Source organism: Leopardus geoffroyi, chromosome A2 (assembly GCF_018350155.1).
Source record: "Leopardus geoffroyi isolate Oge1 chromosome A2, O.geoffroyi_Oge1_pat1.0, whole genome shotgun sequence".
NCBI classification, from domain to species: Eukaryota; Metazoa; Chordata; class Mammalia; order Carnivora; family Felidae; genus Leopardus; species Leopardus geoffroyi.
The window spans coordinates 77,194,239-77,217,974 of record NC_059331.1 but is presented as its reverse complement, the minus strand read 5'-3'; the positions used below and the strand labels follow the sequence as shown (position 1 = coordinate 77,217,974).

Here is a 23,736-nt window from a genome sequence, read left to right as displayed (position 1 = left end):
AGGAAGGGGTCCGCTTCCTGTGCACAGCAGGGGTTCAGTTTGCAGCCTAAAGCAGGGGACTTAATCCTCCTGGCGGGGGTGGGGGGGGGGGACACAAATATTCCTTTTTTTATGCAGCAGCAAAGAAAATCAGAGCCTACCGCGTCTGTTACTTACACTCCCATTTAGAAAGACGTATCCCTAATGGGGAAGCCTTTGGATGCATCGCCACAACCGAAAAAAACAATGCCAGAGACAAAGAATCAGCCAAATAAATAAACTGGCCCAGAACAAATACTAGTGTCTTCCCTTTCAGGGGAAAGCCTGAACAAACAAATGAGCCTTTGCGCCGTCCCCTGAGTGTCGGTCAGTCCCGCCACACAGAAAAGACCACTGGAATTCCAGAGATAGAAAGGACCCCCTCTCTCATCTTGGGCCCTCAAGCCCACCTGTTTGCTAAAGGAGAGCATTTCCCCGTTTCCTGTGCTTGAGAGCACTTTGGGGGTCCACCTTCTAGAGCCTAAGAAGTCTTAACTGCAGGAAGACAGGAATGTGTCAGAATGAATCATGTCACAGGCTGGTGTAGTTTCAGGAAATCAGTAGGACTTTTGAAATAAACTCTCCCACTGGAAAACCGCCAAGGCAATTGTGGGGGGTGGGGGGGTGGTCACTGAAACGGATATGAGTTATTTGGAATGTTAAAGAAAAACATTATAATCATACTAACTAACCTTATCTAACTTATTAAAAAGAACCGTCTTATAAACCTACTCTGGACATTTCTGAGTGAAATGTTAGCTAAGCAACTACGCAGCTCTTCTCTCCCAGGCTTTTAAAAACCTGCAAGATTTGTTCAAAATGAAGAGATAACAAAAGATAACGTAAAGTACCAACAGGACCAGTACCATTTCTGCAACGTAAGAAAATATGCTACAATGGGTACACTAAAAGCACATTCCACTTTAGATTTATAACCTGATAAAAACAGTAAAGTTTGTGTGTGTGTGTGTGCGCGCACGCATGTGAGCACCCGCACATGTGTGTTTCAATATGGGAAGAAAAACCCACAGAGAAAAGAAACCAGATCATTCTTCTACAGAGTATTTGACTTCTGTCCGACCTAGAAATAGATGATTAGGAAGGGTAAGTGAAAAGTAGCTGTACACGCCAACCCTGTTTCTATGCCTGAGCACCAATAATTTAATGCCACCAGGACACTGGACAAAACCCACAGAAAATGGATAAACTCACATCCATAAAGAACATCCCCAACGGTGAGTTATCAGACAACATGGAGGGGACAGTACTCATCAATCTGACTTTCGGAAGACCAAACTCCAGCCCAACATCATCTGATCTCTTGTGACAGACAACACAAGCCCCTCTACTTGAAGATCCCTTCCTTCCGACATTTGGGACTCTCTCGTCCAACAAATTCAAAGTTGCAGAAATTGATGAAGTCCTGACATAACCAAGAAAAACCCTTCTCTAGAAGGACAGCACATGATGAACAACTTTACTGTCTATCAACTTGATACTAATGTTGAGGCATCCTTTTTTTAACTTTTAATTTTTTTAGAGGCATCCTTCTAATTGTCTTTTCATTTCACTGGAAGAATGTAGGCAGTCAGGACATGCTCCCGCTCCCTGTTTGGAATAAGCTCTATGCTATTTCAGAAGTCCTCTGTGACTTAGGTACAGATTTATAGAACCTTCTCTTTCACACTGAACCAAGATAACCTCCTAAAAGAATCGATAAGGCTCTAATCTACATGCTTTCTAAGGACCAGCCTGTCTCAGTCTGGTAACCTATGCAGTCCCATGGCTGACCAATAATCAATCCTCCCTAGAAACCAACAGTTTTCTAGAAAGCATGTGTAACTTCATAATTAATGACAAAGAAGTGTATTAAGGGAGTTCCTCTTTACAGAATGTTAAATGACGGCCAACATCTGAAAATGTCCCAGGTGTAGGGCATATAATAAAAAGATCTAGCACAGTCGATGCTTTCTACGACCATCCCTAGGTTCACTTCTTTGACAGCCAAAATTCTCATACTCTTTTGAAAGATCTAATGGTCCACTGTTAATTAAGAGACACAAGAACTCTACCTTTATTTCCTAAAGTTCAGACTTCAAGTTTGAAACAAATGCAAAACTAATTTGGGCTTAGTTTCCCAGTGAAGTAACATCAAGTTTAATGAATTTACTAAACCCAAACCCAAACCCAAAAGGCAAAGGAAGGAAAAAGGGCTGAATTCCCATACTCACTAAAGGAATTGAGTTGGGGTCATATCCACGTTGACAGAGTCATTGAAAATTTAGATTTAGTGCTGCTTCACAGTACTATTACTGAATTTTCTCGAGATGGAAGGAAGGTGTTGGTAGAGGTAGGGGCTGATTCTGCCCTTTCTTTTGGGGTTGATCCCAAAGAAAGATGCTCTATTTTGGGGAAGATTAAGGGCCTGAAATAGCGCAGGGTCTCCCCCCACCCCGGCCCCATCCTCCGGATACACACTGCCCCCTGCCCCGTAAAGGCTCCCCTCAGGGTAAGAACCAGGAAATATCCCTTTGGTCCAGCATGAAAGACTGCTTTCTTATAGAAAGTGCATGCTTCAGGAAGGAGGATCAGATTTTACCATGAGAAGTTAGTGCTTCAGGCAGTAAATCTGCCAAAGACCATAATTACAGGGCAGAGAAATCAATCGAGATTACAAATACCCAGGAGCCTGTGAGCCCCTTCCAGGTGACCAATCTCACTCTACAGAACTTCCCACACCAACCACATACCATTTTCGGATTGCCACCAAATCTTAAGGCGGTTTGGAGCAAATGTAGTGACCACATTTTCAATGAGATGACTGTCAGGATTGAGGGTCTCATGATAAGGATCTTGTGAATTGCATATGAAGCATTTTTTGTCCTCCTGAAAGCAAAGTTAGTTTCATGAGTGTAGGAAGCAATCACACACACACACCAAAAATCAAGCCCACAATACAAAAATCAAACCTGCTTGCTTCAAGAACAATGAATGTGTCCAAATTACTTACATGCCATATAATATGCCTTCCACTTTTTAACTCATGGAGTATGAATTACTCCTGAAAACTTCCTCCACTCTTGTAAATTCAAGGTCAAAAGTAAAAGAAGGCATTGTTTCCACAAGCTAGTACTTGAATCAAAATGAAATTTCTAGGCCTAAGCCTTCATCTCAATGAATAATAGCTAGAGAAGCTTACACTTAAAGCGAGATGTGGAAGAGGTATTAGAAAATTTTTGCTGACATGCTTTAAAGCAAACTGAAAAATGAAAGGAAAAAAAAAAACAACAACTCACGCAGCCTGATTTTCTAAAACCAACATAATGCAGAGGCCAAGTGTTAGGCGAATGTATTTAAGAAGCTTTGGGAAATACAGAACCAGTTTTCCGAGCCTCTGCGCTGCCCCAGCAGTGAATCAAGGGTGGCAGCTTGTAGGGAACATCTACAAACTACTCAGGATATTGGGGAAGTGGGTACCCGCCGGGGTGAACCCACTATAAACAGACCAACTCACACAAGGCCAACGTGCACTAAGACGGGCACCCACAGAGGTCCACATACACCTCACGAACAACATTTAAGCAGGGGTGATATTGTGAGGAGGACAATACCCACGGACTGGACTCTTATGTTTGTATTTAGTTAGCTATTAGTTATCACCTTCCTCCCCAAAGGATTTAGGGACTAGTGAGATGTACTAAGACAAAGAGAGAGAACAGAAGTCAGGAATGCAATGGGACCAAATACTGGACAAAATACTTAAGATTCCTGCCTCAGTTTTCAGACCCATTAAATGCTTGAGAAAAGTGCACACCCAGGCCCTTTCTCTCGGCTCTGGTATCTACAGAGAGCACTCCACGTTTTCACGGCTAATCACGTAAACCAGAGAGTTTAGCTCTGGCTGGCCTGTAAGACAAACAGTTCAATTCTCATTCTGGTCAAAGCCGGTCTCAGAATCTGGTGACTCATTTACAGGATGTCCTCGCCTCTGAGGTGAATGTTAACATAATATTTTAGGTAAAATTTACATGCTAATATTAGAAAAGGTAACATCAACGGCCTTCATTAAATTGTAGTCAAGAAAACTAATACTGGAGAACAATTACCAGAACTTAAAAAAAAAAAAAAGGTTAATTATAGCCACCCTTCTAATCAGGAGGAAACAGTCTAGACATCTCTGTATAAACCTGGAAGCAAATGAGCGGAATCCACTTGACCACATTCCTCTGGTTTAATTTATCAGGTCTACTTAATGGGCTCCCTTTCTGCTTTGGAAAAGTGACTCCATTTTAAGGCATCTGTGGTGCAAACCGTAGGACATCATCCTTTTCCCAAAGGGCAGGTGTACAGGTAGGCGGATGGGCCAAAATTATAGCAATTGCCTCTGGCCTTTGCCCTGCATGTGAGACTAGCCCGCCTTTGGCTTGCTTTCGAGGCCAGAAATATCCGCATACTTAAAAAAAAAAAAAAAAAAAAAAAATCAAGGAAAAGGCTTCTGATTCTAGGTAGCTTATGCTGTGTCTTCTTTTAAAATTAGTTTGGACTTTTTAAAAATAGGACTTTTGAAATCTAAGATCTAGGCCTACTTTTAGAAAGGACACCCTGAAATTTCATTTTGGTCCTCCTCTACCAGGGTGCCATGGCAACCAGGGCATTTGAAAAAGTATCTACTGGAGGATAGATGGGAACAGCACCACACCAGAAAATATTAGGTTCAGTGGCTAGAGTGTCCTCACAAGACATCTGTCAGTGCTACAATACCCCTCCGCAAGCGCAAGACTTAGGAAAAACCCATGATCACTACTCAGTCTAAGAAAGAGATGATGGACTATCTCTTATGCACATTTCCAAGGAGGACAGATCACAAAACAACAACAGTGGAGACTTCTGGAGGCCTGGGGTCAGGATCCCGGGCAGGGGCCAGGTCCGGGCGGTCCTGACTTTCCATAGGGACTATGCGGGCAGTGGAGGCGGCAGGAAATGTGTGGCGGATGCAACTGTGCAAACGGAGATGAAGCAAAAAAGGGCGAGCAACCCATCTAATCCCGGGACTCCCCGACTGGCCGCGCTTCCTATCTGGATAGCTGGCAGGATGTGGAATCCCCAGCGCCTGGCCCCTCTGGTCTGGACTGGAGGAGGCGCGCGCGCGCGCGCGCAAAGCCTAGGGCTGGGATCTCTGCCCTCACCTGGAGGTGGCTGACAATACAGTAGGGCTCAGGCTTGTGCAGCCCGCACGTCGAGGTCACCGAGAGCTTTTGTGCTCGGCCGATGAGAAGGTCGCCAGTGGCGGGGTAGCAGCTGCCCTCCGCGCAGCCGTAGCTGAATTCGGGTTCTTGAGCGCGCACTTGGGCTCCGCACAGGGCTGTGGAAAGGGCAGGCGACAGGGGAGGTGGGGAGGAGGGCACAAGCCGGGGGCGAGCCCAAGCGAAATGAACAAGCAGGGGCGGGAAGAGTAGGTTCAGAAGAAAGCAGAATGCACAGAATAGAGGCACAATGGAAAGATGAGTGCGGGAGAGGCCAGGACGTGGAGAGGGTTCGGAAAGAGACACGATGTCAAATTTGTCCAGCAGCCCAGATCATTCCCGGGAGACCCTCATCCGTCCCGGGCAAGCAGCTCTGGTCACAAAAGGTAGATGTGCAGACCATCCACCTTGACGCGCCTGTGCCTGGACCTGTGTGCGGGGTGGCGACAGGCGAACCGCCTATGTGCACGCGAGTAGGCGAGTGAGTGTATGCACCTCGTGCGTGCGGCAGCCTGTGCACCCTCAGTGTGAAACCGTGAGTGTGCGTGCCAGATCTGTGAGTGTGGGGTCACGGATGTGTGTGCGTGCACGCTTGGGGGTCCCGGGCGCTCGGTTGGGGGCGAGGTGGTGGGACTTGCAGGGGACGCCGCTTTCCCGAGCAAGGGGTGAGTGAACAGTCCCTGTGGCTTTGGAGTGGCTTCAACGCTTCGTCATTCCAGGGAAGCACCCGGCCCAGCTGTTCCTGGCGCCATCCGGGGGCAAACAGCGATGGTTAATTGAAGCCACATGGCCCCAGTCAGTTCCCAGGACTAAGCCTGTGCTCAGCTTGGGCACTTGGCTGGGAAAAGGGCTCCAGGGGAGCCCCCCGCGGCGAGCCCCCCAACCCATCCCAGGCAGCCTGCCCCCCGCCCCCCGCAGTGGAGAGACCCACGGTGAACACGCCAAAGGTGCAAAGCCCGAGCAGGGGCCGCGGATCCCCAGTTCTGGGCACCCAGCCTCGGGGATGCGGGTCCGCGGCGATCCTCGCGCGCAGTCCTCAGCCGCCACGGAGGGCGCTGGCGTTTAATCCCGGGGCGCGATTCCCACCCCAGCTCCTCTCCCGCCCCCCGCCCCCAGGCTCCCGCGAAGCCGGGTCCAACGGCTTGTGGGGTTTCTTCCCAAGCCCACTCCTCTCCCCACCGCCGCGGCGCAATTACCTAAGAAACTGAAAGCGAACACCTGGAGCAGCCCCATGGCCAGTCCCTGCACAGCCGAGGGGACACGGCGGAGGAGGGGAGAACGCACCCGCCGAGCCGCCTGCCCGCTTTCCCCGTCTTCCCTTCTGGAGACGTGGAGGAAAGAAACACAAAAAGAGAGAGCAACTGTTCAGAGAGAGGAGAGGGGCCCTTCCATTTCCTGCCGCTCCCACGGAAGCGGGGGGTCGGAGGGGAAAAAGCGCTCAGCCACTATGTCCTCCTGCCCGGGCGGTGCGAGCGCTCTCCCCGCAGCCCCGAGCCCAAAGAAGGGAATTAGAAAGTTTAGCCTTGGGAGGAACCGGGGGAGGCGCCTCCGCTCATGCGCACACGCGGAGCAGGGGCTGAGGGGGCGGGCGGCCACCGCCGGGGGGAGGGGGTGAGGTCCGGGTCCCACCCTCCCGGGGCGCCTCTTTTGTTTTAAGGCCGCGCCTGCGGTGGCCGCGGGCGTCAGGCTCTCCCGGTCTCCGGCGGGGCCACCCCAGGGTGCGCATCGCGTGCCGGAGCGCGGGGGGCGGGGGGGGGGGCGGGAGGCGTCTGGGCTGGTGGCGGAGGTAGGTGTCGGGATCGCGGCGAGAGACACCCCCACCCCCTCCCCGGCGGGACCTACCGCGCACTCGGGCGTTTACATTTGCAAGGGGTGAGTCACGAAAGGGTACCCGGGGCCACAAACTCCCGCCCCGAGCGCCCGGGAAAGGCGGGTTAACCCTTTAGAAAGAGGGTCGACCTGTCAGGTTTGTTGCCTTACAAAGAAGGGAATCCGGGATCGCGAAGCTTGGGCTGGACGCGACGTCTGTAATGTCACCACGCGAGGCGACGAAACTGCTATTCCCTAGGCTTCCTTTGCGCACACATTTATTCTGGACCTGCCACCCAGGTGGCCACGGCATCGAATTGCCCGTTTAATTCTGTTTTAAAAAATCTACTTACCTAAATCCAGATGATGGCTCTAATTAAGGTGGTTTCTCCAACGACACTATTGCTGGTGAAGCGTGTTTCCCATCTCACCGTGACAGGGTTGATTCAACTACGAATGAGACCCCCTTCAGGGTCTCCACAAAGCGCCACCTGGGCAATTCCAGAGAGGAACTCTATGGGGAGAGAGGGCTTCTAATGGCCTTGTGTGCGACCTGTCTGGTTGAATAAGGGGTAAACAGAGCTCGCTCACGTCCTGGGGGCTGGGGAGGGGGGCGGGAAGAGAGGCAGGCGGCGGGACTGCCGCCCTTCCAGTGAACTGGCCCAATTCTGCTGCCTTAGCAGTGGATGGATGGAGTCAAAGCTGGGGTTTGTGCAAAAGTGCCCTGAATAAGGGGAGTACAGTTAGTTGGTAGTCCCGGCAGGAGATTTTGCTTGCTTTTAATTACCCCAGGGAGAAGGGTTTAGTTGGTCAGCTTTTAACTTAGCTGCAATGAAACAGGACCCAGGGAAAGTTTAATCATTAGACCACAAAGTAAAGCTGCTTTATGGGTTTATAAACCTCCTTTCTGCTGAGGAAGGCAGGAGCCTCGGGTCTTGGTGATGCATTAATTATTCACTAAATCAGCACTTGCCCTGTTGCAGCCTCTGGAGATTTTTTTTTTGCCTCCAGCTAACGTCCAGGGTCCTTGGTGCTGGCTGGGCAGCCCTGAAAACACAAGAGAAAGTGGGTGCTGTTGTGAGGGTTTAATTTTGCAACGGAGGGTCTTCAGAGCTTAATTAAAAAACATTCAGAGGCAAATGCTTTTCCTCTTGTGGAGCTCTTAATACCCTGGGTCAAAGTTGCTTATTAGTTTTTTATCCGTCCGTACTGCAAGCATCATTCACTTCTGCCTCTTTCACAAGACCTCCCTGCTACTCAGTGGTGATCATTTTCCCTGGTCAGTGTCTTCTCATAGATTGCAAAGAGTTACCTACAGCCCTGAGGCTCTCACCTCATTCTCAGGAGTAAACATTACTGAGACAGTTAAGAGATTTGTTGAGTGGTTTGTTTGGGGGTTGTTGTTTTTTTTCTTTTGTTTTTTTTTAACACGTATGTGCAGGGGCTAGTGTATATAACACACCTTCACCATCTGACCACTCCATTGCTGAATTTGTCTCCATTCCCTGTCCTGGAACATACTTTTGTCCTGGAAGCATGTGTCCTCCTCTGACCGGCTAAGCACAATGCTCTCACATGCAAACCTGCTCCATTTCCCCATCTTAAGGAAAGAAAACCAAAACCCTTCTTTATGCTATATACTCTCTATTTCTCTATTCCGTTTGAGTTCTTAGCCCAGGTGCTTGAAAGGATAGTTCGCACTTGTGTTTCCAATCGGTTTATTCTTCATCCCATTATAACAGAACTCTCATCTCCGCCACTGGTCTCAGTGATGACTGCTGGCCCTCCAACTGCCAAGGTCAATGGCCGTTTTCCTTAGTGGAACTTTCTGTGGTCTATCTCCCACGACCACGCCCTTCTTTTATTTTTTAACATTTATTATTGAGAGACAGAGAGAGACAGAGCATGAGCAGGGGAGGGGCCGAGAGACGGGGAGACACAGAATCTGAGCTGTCAGCACAGAGCCTGACGCGGGGCTCGAACTCACAAACCACGAGATCATGACCTGAGCCGAAGTCGGACGCTTAACCGACTGAGCCACCCAGGCGCCCCGACCACGGCCTTCTTGAGACTTTTCTTCCTTGACTTCCAGGACACCATTCCAAATTTCCCCATAGGACTGACTCCCTCTCTCCCATTTCTCTTTCCTCTCTCTTTCCCTTAAACATAGGGTGCTCCCAAAGGTTTTGTCTCCAGCTTCTCTTCCTTCTATAACCATTCTCATCTGTGACCAGCCTCTCCACCACCTTCACCTTGGTCCTCCCTACATCTGTAACTCTAGCTTCTACCTTGTTTGGAACTTATATCCAGTTTCTAACAGCCTACTGAATATCTCTGCTTTGATGGCCCATAAGTACGTGTGCTGCAAAACCTAAGTCACCTCCCCATCCATCCCTCCTGGAACAAAATGTGTCCTTCTGTTTCCAATTTCTGTTATTGGCCCCATGATCCACCTCTTAGCTCAAGACGAGCCTGGGAACAAGACTGGCTATATGATTTGCAGGGCCCAGTGAAAAAGGAAAAGGAGCACGGGGATCCTTTGTTCAAAAGTTAATGATTTCAAGATGGTGACAAAGCAGTAAACCTAGCCCGGGACCCTTCAGCGACTGTACACATCCTCCTTAAAACCAGCCCAGCTTGGGACTCATATTGGACATTTCCATCTCCTTACCTCTTCCTATCACTAGCTCCTGTCATTTCTATCTTACCAGCAACCAGCCACCACGTTCCCTTTGCTCCAACCTCATCACCCTGCCTCAGTTCAGTCTGCCCTCGCGTCTGGTCTGAACCCTGCAGGAGCCTCCCTGGCTGCCGTTTTGATTCCAAACTCTCCCTTTCCGCTGGTCTAATCCTCCCTAACATCACCAGAGGGATTTCTGAGGCACCCCTTTGATCATGTCGTTCCCTTGTTCAAAAGCCTTCAATGGCTTCCCTCTGCCCATGTGAGCTTCCTGAAGTTCCCAACACAGGGCATGCTTTATACTGTGCCTCTCTGTCCCATGGACCCTCCTTGAGCTCATCAGTGTAGTGAACTACCACGCATCTTTGAAGCATCCACTTAAATAGACTTCGTCTCTACCCCCTCTCCACCCCCAACTCTGTCCACCAGCACCTTGTAAAAGCCTGTTCTGGCGTAAATGACATAACGCTGTAACTATTTGTTTATGCCCTTATCTCCACTAGACAGTGAGTCCAGGCCAAGTATTGCGTAACACCGATTGATGCACAAACGTTGCCTAATATGACATGGGCACGTTGTAGGTGCTCAATAAATGTTTCTTGAGTGGAAGTAAATAAAGACTGGACTCTAGGTTCTAAAAACTTCTTTAAATCTTAAATGTCCACTTTCTACCCAACACGAGTTTCTAGTCAAGTAACAAAAGAAGTATCACCAGACTGGAGTTCATTTTAGGAACACTTCCAAATTTTGCTCATGAACCAATTCTTCCTCTCTGATGTTACAAATGTAGGAGGCATGAATCACTCTTGCTAGTAAAGCTCATTGAGGCTTTACTCCTGCTGACACCACCCCTACCCTCTTATTCATTCCACACATGTACCCCCCCTGGCACTACCTGCTTCAGCACAAGGCAGTCTTTTACTGGAAAGTTCTGCAGCATCTTGAATAGCAGATGCGACTGCAAATTGTTGGCCGTTCAGTCTCAAAGAATGTGCAACAGTTGTCTCCCCGAGGCCTTGATTATTTGCTTGGAAAAACAAAGCAAGAACTGCTTTCAAGGTTACCGTCACAGTCTTAAAATGCCATTTATGGGTCTCGTTTTAAGTCCTGGATTGACAGCATAACGACAAGGAGGTCACATTCTGGGCTTTGACCTTTAGGTTCTAAAACCTGGCTGTCTACCTAACTCTGCTCTCATGAAAAATACTAGATTTGGGCTGTTTTGAAAATTAGATTGAAGGGTACTTTGTGAGAATCAGAAATAAGCTCAAGAAGTTCCATGACCAGGAAAATTTAGAACAAATGTCACGTGGCACTTTCTCCATCTAATACCTCTCATAATATGGGGGACAGTAATTTGTAATTTTGTGTCAAATGCCCTTGCCCTCAGGGGCTCTCTGAGGGCAGGCACTGTGTTTTATTGAAATTCGTATTCTCATCCAAGGGCAGAGTTTTCGGTGTACAGAGTCACTCAGTATCTGCTTGTTGGATGAATGATTAAAACTGAATAACCCTTCCTTATGACCATTAAGGGAGCCCATAGGAATACCATCACCTTCTAGAATATGGAAGGCCTGAATCAGGCAGGGCGTCACAGCATTTTCAGTCTCGGACTATACAATAGAAGCTGCTATTTGGGCTTGTATTAACATCCTTTTGTCTGGGAACAGTCCCCAGACTCTCTTGGGGGGGACTAGTCCTTTGACGTTGTCAGCCCAACAGAATTTGGATGGGGCTAATCCCTCCATGGGCTCCAGGCTAATCAGTACCCCTCTCTCTTCTTCTTCCCAGTGTTTGGTTCGGGGATGGGTATACAACTCAAGTTTTCCAGTGAGGTGACTTCTGGGATTTTTGTGGGAGAGAGAAAGCGCTCTCTCCCTGGACTTGAAGTTATATGGATGGAGCTGGTGGCGGCTGGAGACTGGGGCTGACCACAGAGAAGAGCAGAACTGGGGGAAGCAATAGGGAAGATCCTTAAGTACCACCTTAGAATATCTTGGTCCAGCTATGCCTAAAGCCAGCGGACATTCCCCGAGCCAATACATTTTTCTGGACATGTAGCGTCAGACTTACGAAGCTTTGTTGTTTGTAGCCTGAGATCTGGGACGTTTTTGTTTTCAATTGCAACATGACCTACTTTATCACGATCCAAGCAGACCCTTATCAATATGATCTTAAAAACAGCCATCTGTCTATTCTTAAAGAGCTCAGAAGAAAGGTCACAAATGAGTACCCAAGTCTATATTTGAATGTTTTAAGGTAGTCACTAAAATAGGTATAAGAAGGTCACATCCATGCTTTTTACAGACTCTCTCAAGGCTGCATACCCATCGAACTTCACCTCCAGCAAGGGGGCCAAGAAGACACTTTAGATCCCAGCAGGGGTAGGGTGGCACTTTCTACCCAGCTATGCCTGTGAATTTCAAACGTCTTTAAAAGTTGTTTGTCTATATTTAACAAGAATGCCGTAGAAACACTCTAAGTGGGACACATTTTCAGCTCACTATTTATTCTTTGTTTATGGATTTTAGCATCCGGTTGCTAACCTGGCACTTTAAAAATGAGTAGGAGAGAGATTAATGTTTGAGGTAAGGCTAAAGAGCCTTAGCAAAGCTCTTGAATTTTTTTTTCAAATTAGATTCATAGCAGGATTAACCTCGATGTAGTCAATTAAACACATTTAGACTTGAATGCTAGTCATGAACTAGTTTCATTTTTCTAGTATATCATATCTTTACCTTCATTCAGGAGTGTCCTGTGTAAGAAGGAGGGGCAGTAAGAATGTGAAAAACACAAGGGGCGCCTGGGTGGCTCAGTTGGTTAAACGTCCGACTTCGGCTCAGGTCATGATCTCATCATTTGTGTGTCCGAGCCCCGCATCAGGCTCTGAGCTGACAGCTCAGAGCCTGGAGCCTGCTTCGGATTCTGTGCCTCCCTCTCTGCCCCTCCCCCTGTTTGCGCTCTGTCTCTCTCAGTCTCTCAAAACTGAATAAAAGTTAAAAAAATAAATTAAAAAAAAAGGATGAAAAACACAACTACTTGCAGTTCACATAGAATACAGTTTAAGACCTTTAAAAGTAAAGGTTTTTGTTTCTCTGGTGAGCTTTTGTCAACTTTGATAGTTACATTCACAAACATTTGTATAACTGGAAGTTTAAGAAATTATCACAACTATTTGCTCTATAAATACTTTAAAAAAATTTTCAGATGAGCTATGTGCTTGGACAAAATACATCGACATCCAAAATTTGAGGCCTGCTTTTTGTTTTAAAACGGTTGCTTGCTTGAAAATCACAAACATCCAATTGAGTAGAAGCTAACACTGAGAGTTTGATAGTTGCATTTTAGAAACACTTCTAATTAAACTCAGTTCACCTCTTATGGAAATCTGCCTAAAACTGTATTATTTTTTAATGTTTATTTTCAGGGGAGAGAGACAGAGCCTGAGCAGGAGAGGGGCAAAGACGACACAGAGCCTGTGTCAGGAGAGGGAGACACAGAATCCGAAGCAGGCTCCAGGCTCTGAGCTGTCAGCACAGAGCCCAACGCAGGGCTCGAACTCACGAACCAAGAGATCATGACCAGAGCCGAAGTTGGATGCTTAATGGACTGAGCCACCCAGGTGCCCCCTAAAATTATATTTTAAAGACTCTTTTGAAAATTGTATTTCAGTTGGTGTTACTTCCCTTGGCTTTGTAAGGATGCTGAAATTTGGTCAATAGCCCGAGGAGGAGAAAAGGGCATTCTGTATTTTTTTTTTTTTTTAACTCCTCCTTTACTCTTTTTTAATCCAGATTCTGTCTTTCTCCATTTGAAATGTCCAGTTCAGTTCCCAGTAAGTCCCTAAAGTCCTCACCACATTTCCCTAGGAGTCCCCAGTCACATGCCTGGCATACAGTAGGTACTTAGGAAATGCTTAGGGAATGAAAAAGCATTTATTTAACCTCTATTTTGAGACCAATAAGGTTCAGGCAGTATCTTTGTACCAGAGGCTTGAAGGGATAGTTTAACCTACTCTCTTGCTGCAACCCTATCGCATAGTTCTAGGTTATTAATTATTACCTAGGGTGATCTGGGAAACTAGATTTAATTAGCAAGTTAAATGCTCCACCCATGGCTTCTACTCGGAGGGGATCCTGATTCCCAATCCGGTCTTTTCCCTGAGAAGAGGGAACCTTTGATCTGAGGACGTGTCAGAAGTGATGGAAATGCTAGTTCAGAAGCCATCACCTCTGTCGTGTAGCACAGCCTTGCCTCATTATCCCCCACCACGATGCCCTTGGCCTTCTAGAAGAATTAACTCTACAACTGCGGTCCCCCTAGAATAAGCCCGATCTTCCGGAAAGAGTATTTATTTCATCAAGGCCGTCGCGCTTGAGGCTGCCAAGGCTGGTAATCAGACTTGCGAAGGGCAGCCCACCCAGAGCTAAGTGGCTGCATTTTTATCCCATCAGAAACAAGCCAGCACTCGGCCTCACTCCAGGATTAGGTGCTATTTCACGTATCGGGCTGTTTGCCAGACAAAGAAGTTGGAGGATGTGTTTGCCCTTTCCGAGATGGCTAAATGGGATGCTGCTATTAACCTCTGAGTAAATGGTTTCTCCGTGATCCTATCTGGAAAACATGGAATACGGGGCTGATAATGGAGTCATCTACTCGGGACTTTTTCGCCCAAGTGCTGACCATCGCTGGTCGGTGGCCTTCGACTTTGGAAGCTCCAGTTGTCTACCTGGTTAGTACCTTAAGCCTTAGCAGCAACCTCTGTCTCATTCTTTAACATTTCTTGAGTAGTTTCTATGGGCCAGTCACTGCTATGTACTAATGGTATATGTTCTCCATTTAGAGAAGGCCAAGGCTGTCTTAAATATGTATATTATTAGCAAGAAGAGTAACAATCGTTAAAGTCTAAGATGAAGAACGAACACTACAATGTTCTATTTCTATAAACATATACATGGATGCATACATGAATAGGCAAAGTTCTAGAAAGTTCTAGGAAGAGGCGTAGCAAGATGGTGGGTACTTTCCGGGAAGGTACGGGCATTATGTTCGGGATGGGGGTTAAATAACGTTTTAACTTTTTAAATGATAATCTAATGTCTGTAGCTGGTATAATCAGACCAAAAAATTGTAACCCCAGGTTTTTGTTTGTTTGTTTTAGATATAAATGTCTGTTATACTTTGAATACAGCATATGCTGAATTTGGGCTAAGTCTGGGTTTTTACCTTAAAATACAAATTCAAAGAAAGACCTAGGAAATTAAAATCCATTCTTTCTAGTCACCAATGAATTTACTAAATGAGACAACATGGCTCTTAACAAATTGGGACCATGTAAGTCACATTTCTATGCCTCGGTTTCCTCATCTGTAAAACAGGTACAAAGGTCACGTGCCTTAGCACACAATACAGGCTCTTCGAAATGTGGCCCCTTGTAATTATTCCCAATTCTGCATTCTGAGCTAGCAGCCTCTCACCCCCCAACAAGCTGTAGCCTGAATATACTCACCATTCGCAAAAGCTAAACCCTGGCTTTTGGCTCATCCAGTTCCTTCTGCCTGGAATGCCTTCTCAGTCTCCTCTGCCAAGACAGCTTCTACTTATGTTCAAAGTCCAGCTCTGATGGTACTTTGCGCGTGGAACCTTCTCAGTTTCCACTGCCCAGATGCAATACTTGGACAGACACCTCTTGAAAAAGAGCTTTCTAGATTGTTCTGGACCAGCTGTGCCACACACAAGGCCAGGCGCCTCATCTCTTGCACTGTATCCCTAGCACCAGCACAGAGCACATCGCTGGTATCCGACGAATGTCCACCAAGCAGATTGTCAGCGTAGGAGATTTTCTGTGTTTGCTAAATTGCGAGTGCGTGGAGAGCATCCGAATTTGCCCAGCACTGAGCACAGAGCTCATCAGGTATTTGTTGAATGTGTTCATTCAATAAATGCCTGGATCTACGCCCAGTGTGCTTTCCGGGGAGGAATAATTCACAGGTAATTCTTCAGCCAGAATGAGTCATACCCAATATACATTAGTACTATGTATATATAGCACCATACTTTTCACCGTTTCTGACGACAGAATGGTAAGTCAACGTCCCCAGGTCTCACCGTGTCATCTGTAACAAGGTTCACAAGGGCACTAACAGAACTGATTGCTAGGAAGGTAAACGCGTGCCTTTCCGGAGGGCAATCTGAAATATTAAATTATATATAACTTTGACTCAGGGAAAATATGCCAAATCATGCAGATAAAGAGGTTTACACTATTGTTTTTAAATAGGAGAAAAACTGGAAATGACCAACCCCCTATTGATGATCATTTAGGTTAATTATGCTAGACCCCTGTAATGGAATACTAGACATTTCCCTAAAAAGATGGAGTCCCATTTTTAGGGCATAATTGGGAGAAAGTAGGCTCCAATTATGAAAAATAAATGTAATATATGTACATTATATTTCTTGAGGGATTAAAAAGGGAAACCATACAGGAATTGCCTACAGACAGCCCCAAATTTTAAATGATAGTCTCCCCTTATTTTAGGGTTTTCTCCATAATGAACATGTCAAGGCTTTGTTCTAAAAATCATTTCAAAATTAGGAGAGTTTCCTGTGATCGCCTGCTCCAAAGTGACCTTTTATGTGCAGAAGTGAAGTTCACTTTAATAAACTCTGTAACCTTGATCAAAGTATTGCAATGTTCACATCCCTGAGAAAAAAGTCTGTCTTCTGCACAGTCAAAACAGAAGAGAAACAAATCAATCTTGCTATCCCTTAAAAGATGCAGGTATTTGATACAAACTTGAGTCTGAGTAGAGTAGAAACAGTTATGGTCAATTTGCGTTTGCAATGTTAAGAGTAGCCAGGATTATAATTCTTCTTAACTGCCTCCTTTGCTGTTAGGCTCCAAACAAAATATGGTAAACTGTGTTCACCGTTGAGAGTGGATTTTTTTTTTTTTTTTTTCTGACAAAGACCCATGTTTATAAATGTTTAAATCCTTCAGGTTGTCTGTATGTTAGAGCTGCCCTCCCAAGTGGATGGAGTGGAAAAATGGAATTTGTTATGGAGGAATTTTAGTATACCCATCTCTGTATATCTGCTGTATAGAATGCATGACGGTATGGTCTGAAGAGCTAAGAAAAGAACTGGGATCTTAAAAAGGAAAAATTGCCACTTCAAACATATCCTATCTAAATACATTCACTTTTTTATATTGGTCTGTAATAAAGTTTAGACTTCTTTCCAGATGAAAGCAATTGTTCTTTTAATCCCCAATACATGACCTTCTCCATTAGGATTTTGCTTTCCTAGGTGAGTCCTCATGCAGTATGGCCAACACAAAGCTAAACGTCAGTGTCGTAAAGATCCCCAAGTGTTTATCTTTAGATATGGGATGTTTATACAGCCTTTCCAAGCTTTGAGCTTCTTCCCATGGTACGAATCTCTGGAATCCTCAAACACTAGTTTGGCTGTTAGATTTTTCAGGCTCCATGAAACTTCCATTCCTGTTCCTTTCTAGAAAGTTCACAGTATAGTGATGCTTTTTTTTTTTTTTTTTAACGTTTTTATTTATTTTTTTTGGGACCGAGAGAGACAGAGCATGAACGGGGGAGGGGCAGAGAGAGAGGGAGACACAGAATCGGAAACAGGCTCCAGGCTCTGAGCCATCAGCCCAGAGCCTGACGCGGGGCTCGAACTCACGGACCGCGAGATCGTGACCTGGCTGAAGTCGGACGCTTAACCGACTGCGCCACCCAGGCGCCCCTAGTGATGCTTTTAATAGGCTCCATTGGGAGTCAAGGAAAAAAACAACAACTTGGGTTAAATATTCACTTTTACAGAGCTAAGAGTCTAGGTAGGAGTTTGGTTATTACAGAGTCCTGGAAATTGGTTGCATGTCCTATAGATGGACTATAGTAGTTGGGTTTGTTTTTCTACATGACCAAATGAATTTTGTTGAATACACACATATTGTAATAAGTTGTAGAAATAATACAACTTACTACGTAAAATCTGGCCTACCTCATTATTTGTAAGGTACCTTGTTGCCCTATTTTTAAAAACTACATGGAAGGTTTGAGGACTGAAAAGAATTCTGTTGAGTATGTTTGGGGACAACCATATGCTCCTTTAGTTGGCTATTCTTAAAAGACCTACTAGTCCCACAAGAGGATACATGTTTGTTCACTAACATTAAGGATAAAATATTTCAGGGTACCTGGGTGGCTCAGTCGGTTAAGTGTCCAACTCTTGGCTTCGGCTCAGGTCATAATCTCATGGTTTGTGGGTTTAAGTCCCGTGCTGGGCTCTGTGCTGGGAGCACGGAGCCTGCTTGTGATTCTGTGTCTCTCCCTCTCTGCCCCTCCCCTGCTTGTGCTCTCTCTAAATAAACTTAAAAAAAAAAATGATAAAATATTTCTATTTGGTGAGCCATTTTTAATTTTGTTTTCTTTCTAGCAGAGTTACTTTCGGTGAAATAATTTCTAAGGCCATTTATATAAAAAATTGTAGTCAATTTTAAGAAAGTGTTCTACTGTATTTGATGGACTGTTTAATAGAGCCTAAGACCAGTTAAAAGAACAAGTGGTCTTGAAAGAGAGGGTCCAGGGACGCCTGGGTGGCTTAGTAGGTTGAGTGTCTGACTTTGGCTCAAGTCACGATGTCAACACTCGTGGATTTGAACCCCACATCGGGCTCTGTGCTAACAGCTCAGAGCCTGGAGCCTGTTTTTGGATTCTGTATCTCCTTCTCTCTCCACCCCTCCCGGACCCCCTCCCCCTCTCTCAAAAAAAAAAAAAAAAAAAAAAAAAGAGGGTTCAATAGAATGAGTATTGTCCTGGGATAGGTTTTCTATCATGGCTGCCTTAACATTTCTGTCAACTAGCTATGTGACCCCAGCTAAAGTAACCTCAGTACCCTTCTGAAAATGAGGGGAGAGGGGGAGGGAATTCTTTAAATCTCTTGCGTTTTGGCTTTCCTAAACCTTTTTCCTGAAGGAGAGGCAAGGTTGGAGAGAAGATCACATGCCACAGCCCCAGAGATGTCTGTAGCCAGCATCTCTAAGGGTTTGGTTCCATCTAGTACTTTTTGGATAGTCCTTTACAGGGAATACCTTCCACTGGTAGATTTTAATTTTTCTTTTTTACTGTAAATGTTTTGTGATCTATTTCCAAGTCTTCCCTGCAAGCAAGTAACCGTACTAACGACTAGATTTTAATTCTTGGGAGGGAGAGCAAGAGAACTTTGCAGTAAACTTAGTCTATTACCAGCTGGTAAATGGGAGGTAAAGTGTAGCCAGCCCTCTATTTCCTAGACTTCCGTGTTTGTCATCAAAGAAGTATGGAGGTATGTCACATCAGACATGGCTATGAATCAAACAGCTAACCTTTAAAAACAAAAAGCACGTAATTTATATGAACATGAAGAAAACCATCTTCAAAATCCTGTGCATTCTGATTAATATGTTTAATGAGAGGCTGTGATAAACTTGTTTTGTGTCAAAGTTTGTTCAGTTAGCAGGCTGAGTCAGACAGGTTGGTAGGGCACAAGGAGCCCTCTAGAAGGGCCACTCAGAGCATTTCACGAGTAAAACTAAAGATTATATGTAGTTTCAAGCTCTTTCCCAGAAGAGGAAAAAAGCTAGATGCTGATAGATGAGCAGGTGTTAAGAGAAGTCATCCTTCATCTGCTTTATGTTGGAGGGAGAGGGAAAAAAATGCTCGCTCGCGCGCTCTCTTGCTCTCACGCGCTCTCTCTCTCTCTCTCTCTCTCTCAAGAGAAGAAACAGAACGTTGAGGGAAGGAAACAGGAGAGAACAAACGGAGCAGTCTTCTGGTAAATTGTAAGCAGGCATCTCTGTTCCTAAAAGCTTTAATGCTTATAATGGAAAGAGCCTGTGAAAACTTTGGTCACCAAAGTTTGTCACTTCTCTGAAGCGGGAGATTCAGGGCTGGCAAAGAACTTTCAGTGAGGAACATAAAGTGATGAAAAAAAACTTCTGTTCAGGTTTATTTTGCGGGGGGGGGGATTGTTGGCAAGGGAGGAAGAAGAATGGGTATGTATGTGTGAGGGTTTGCACACAGGAGGGTTTGATTCAACTAGTTTGTTGAATGGCTAAGGATTACTGAGGAACCTAAGAATTGTAGCTGTCTTTACATAAACTTTGCCTAAGTCTTAAATATACATAAATACATAAACCTTTATGTTGTATAAATATATGTTTTATGAACACATTAAAATGTTTTCAAATGTGTTAAGGCTTTCTGCTTAGCCACTTAGCAGTCGCTTTTTCTATACAAAGCCTAATTGAATGCAAGGCAAAGCTGCCCTTCATTTTGGCTCAGGAAGCTCTGCCTGGGAATTGTAGCTGTCGCCTGTCTGTGAGGCCATGACCTTCCTTTGGGAGTGGTGCACTCCAATTTATGGCCCTGTGGCTTGGAAAATATCAACAATCTTGTAAACAAACATCCATGGCCAAGGAAAGGCGAGAGTGTCCAAATGCGGGGGGAAGAACCAGATTTGAGAGGAAAAGAGCAGGGACCTTGCTTGGGCAGAGGTGGGGGGGGGGGGGGGAGAAGAGGTTTTCCAGCGGAGACTTTTTCCAGAGAAAGGAGGGGATTTTCAATAGCTGCTATAGGGTGTCAGTTACAGAGAGCGGGAGGGATGGGAGAAAAGGATTTCTTTTGTCCTATGCATGTACTCAATTCCCAGTGGACATTTTCCCCCTCTAAATATGGAGTTAAAGACTTGCATTGTTCTCAATTACATTTTTAGAGGGGCCAACCCACATGGTGAGCCGGTTTCATGTTGCAGCGGAAAACATTTTCATTCAGGGATGGTCCAAGGACTGTCTGATTTGCAACAATTGGGAGTCGATTTATGGAATACGTAAGTGCACAAATATTTAGCATGTTTCACTCTGTGCTAAGTTCTATAAAGGCTATAGAAGTGGCTGAACATATGTTCTGTGTCCTCACGGAACTTGCTATCTGGTTAGATAAGGCTTATCAGCGAACGGGCAGTGTAAGAGGACATTTCAGAGAAAGGGTTTTCAGCTAGGCCAGAGAAGAGAAGGACTTTGGCTGAAGGGAGGTTTTCCTCACGGAAAAATCAGATTTGGCGACCGACAACAATGGGACTTTCAAGAAAGCCAGCGCTCGCTCTAGGAGCCACTAGAAAGAAGTAGGGGGGATGTGACATACATGGGGTGATTGACCAGAAGTAGGTCCTGAAGGATTTCAGGAATACCTTTCTCTTCTCGTAGCCCTTTCCCATGTGAGTGACCGTGGGAGGCAGATCAGGTATAGTCATTAGCATTTCACAGCTGCAGGAAATAAGGACATGAAATTCAGAGAGGCTGTGAATCGTGAGAAGTCACGTAGGGGACACGCCAGAATTTAGTCCTCTGTCCCCATGCTGTGGGACAGAGAGGGGACTGTTGTAGCAGTCAGGGGAGGGTTTGGACTCCACGAGTGTCCCAGAGATCCTAAAGGGGATGTTGGTTCAGCTGTTTCACAGAGACCAAGGTCCTAGTGGCATCACAGGAGAGGTTTGCTTTTCTATCTGGTACAAGTTCAAGCTGGCAGGTAGCCCACGGGAGCCAGGCATAGACAGCTGTACTGACATGGTCATTGTGTCTCCCCTAAGTCCCAGGAGGCTGGTCTACATGGGCAGCATCAGTCTGATATCTTGGTTTCGCAAACAGGAAGCACTAACGAGAGACTGGCTGTGACTGGGGAGGGCGGCATCAGGTGTTTATGCCCCAACATCCTCTGCAAGGTGGCCATGACTGGCTGTCTCCCTTTACCAAGGGTCATGGGGCCTGGTGAGCGGCCTTCCTACACACGCTCTCTGATTCCCAGTCGTTACCGTCTTTCCTCACCCACAGCCAAGTGTGGTGATGACTCCCGTCTCATGTTGTCCTATCTTTTATAGTTTTCCTCCACTCTGACCACATCTTTGTCTACCGTCCCCTGATGAAACGGTACCCGCTTGTACCCTCTGCATCATGCCGGAACCCTGACTGCTAGTCAATTAGGGACTTAAGTTTCTTTTGCTTTTTTTTCCCACCAGTATGATCCTCATCTACAGGGTTATACCTGGCTCACCGTATTCCAACCCACTTGAAGGGGAAAAAGAAATGGAGACTGTATTAGTTTCCTGTTGCTGCTAGAACCAGTTACCACAAACATAGTAGCTTAAAAGGGCATGTTTAGCTTACATTTTTGTAGGTTAGACGTCTGGTACACATCTCACTGGGCTAAAATCAAAGTGTGGCGTGCATAGCTGTGCTCTTTTCTGGAGGCAGTGGAGAAGAATCCCTTTCCTTGCTTTTTCCAGCTTCTAAGGTCCACTTACCTTCACCGTGGCGCCTGTCCTCTATCTTGAAGGACAGCAACATCAGCCCAAACCCTCCTGATGCTGACATCGCTCCGAATCCCTCTTCTGCCTCCCTCTTCCGCCTCCCTCTTCCACTTTTAAGGACTCTTACGATTACATTGGACCCACCTGGATAATCCAGGCTAATTGCCAGATTTCAGGGTCAGCTGTCAGTACCGCAACTCCATCTGCAGCCCTAATTTCCCTCTGCCATATGATGTAACAGTTACGGGCTAAGGAGATTAGGACGCGGACCCCTTTTGAGGGCCACTATTCTGCCTACCGCAGCGGGTGAACAACTTCCTTTTACGGTTGTGTCCTTGAGGTTGCATACAACACCCTCCCCTACTATCCTCCTGGCCAGAATTCAGTCACATGGTCACACTGAACTGCAAGGGAGGTTGAGAAGTACGGTTTCTCGAACTAGGCAGCCGTGGACCCAGTTAAAACGTGGAGGAGTCCTATTACCCAAAGAAAGAAGGGAGAGAAGGGATATTGAATAGCAATTTCTAGCCTGTTCCCCCTCGGGCTTGTTTGTTCTTGGCAAGATCTGCTTTTGGTTTCCCCTCACTTCCTTTTGCATCTTGGTGCTTTGGGCTAATTGCAGGTAACTATTGGCCCTGAGCTGCCCTTCACCTGAGATCGGTTTCTAATTTAGGAGAAGATAGAGTGGTTTCCTTAATGGACCACAGCAGCTGCCTCATGTCTGTGTCCTGATCTTCCATAATGATTTTTTTTTTAATTTTTTTAATTTCATTTTTTATTTTTTAAAATTTACATCCAAATTAGTTAGCATATACTGAAACAATGATTTCAGGAGTAGATTCCTTAGTGCCCCTTGCCCATGTAGCCCACCCCCCTCCCACAACCTCTCCAGCAACCCTCAGTTTGGTCTCCATATTTATGAGTCTCTTCTGTTTTGTCCCCCTCCCTGTTTTTATATTATTTTTGTTTCCCTTCCCTTATGTTCATCTGCTTTGTCTCTTAAAGTCTTCATATGAGTGAAGTCATATGATTTGTGTCTTTCTCTAATTTCACTTAACATAATACCCTCCGGTTCCATCCACGTAGTTGCAAATGGCAAGATTTCATTCTTTTGGATTGCCGAGTAATACTCCATTGTATATATATATATATATATACCACATCTTCTTTATCCGTTCATCCATCAATGGACATTTGGGCTCTTTCCATACTTTGGCTGTTGTTGATAGTGCTGCTATAAACATTGGGTTGCATGTGTCCCTTCGAAACAGCACACCTGTATCCCTTGGATAAATGCCTAGTAGTGCAATTGCTGGGTCGTAGGGTAGTTCTATTTTTAGTTTTTTGAGGAACTTCCATACTGTTTTCCAGAGTGGTTGCACCAGATTGCATTCCCATTCCGTAATGATTTCTGTTGAGACTAGCTGGTTTACAAATGTTTCTGACCTCTGACCCACACCGTGTGTGACCTACCCAGTGCCCTGTCCACCATCGTGCTCTCCCTTCCACATTCAGAGTCTTAGATCCTGTCTGCTGCCCTGTTATTGGGTCTTGCCGGTCCCAGTCTCTATAAGCCCGGCCACTACTCTCGGTCTCAGTCTTGGCTGTCTCCTGCCCTTCACT

At 45.8% G+C, this 23,736-nt stretch overlaps 1 protein-coding gene and 1 long non-coding RNA gene across 3 annotated transcripts in view; one reads left to right on the top strand and one right to left on the bottom strand.

Annotated features, from left to right (window-relative positions):
* The window catches only part of LAMB1 (laminin subunit beta 1), a 74,495-nt gene extending 67,416 nt beyond the window's left edge, over nucleotides 1-7,079 (bottom strand). Inside the window, exons 1-3 of the mRNA XM_045494435.1 lie at nucleotides 6,458-7,079; nucleotides 5,205-5,380; nucleotides 2,769-2,904 (exon numbers count right to left, since the gene is read on the bottom strand). Of these exons, the coding sequence (XP_045350391.1) occupies nucleotides 2,769-2,904; nucleotides 5,205-5,380; nucleotides 6,458-6,494 (349 nt within the window). The 5' untranslated portion in view covers nucleotides 6,495-7,079. The remainder of the gene's footprint in view (nucleotides 1-2,768; nucleotides 2,905-5,204; nucleotides 5,381-6,457) is intronic.
* The window catches only part of LOC123606286, a 45,947-nt gene continuing 29,139 nt past the window's right edge, over nucleotides 6,929-23,736 (top strand). For both annotated transcript variants that reach the window (XR_006716215.1, XR_006716214.1), the window contains exon 1: nucleotides 6,929-7,047. This is a non-coding gene — a long non-coding RNA (uncharacterized LOC123606286). The remainder of the gene's footprint in view (nucleotides 7,048-23,736) is intronic.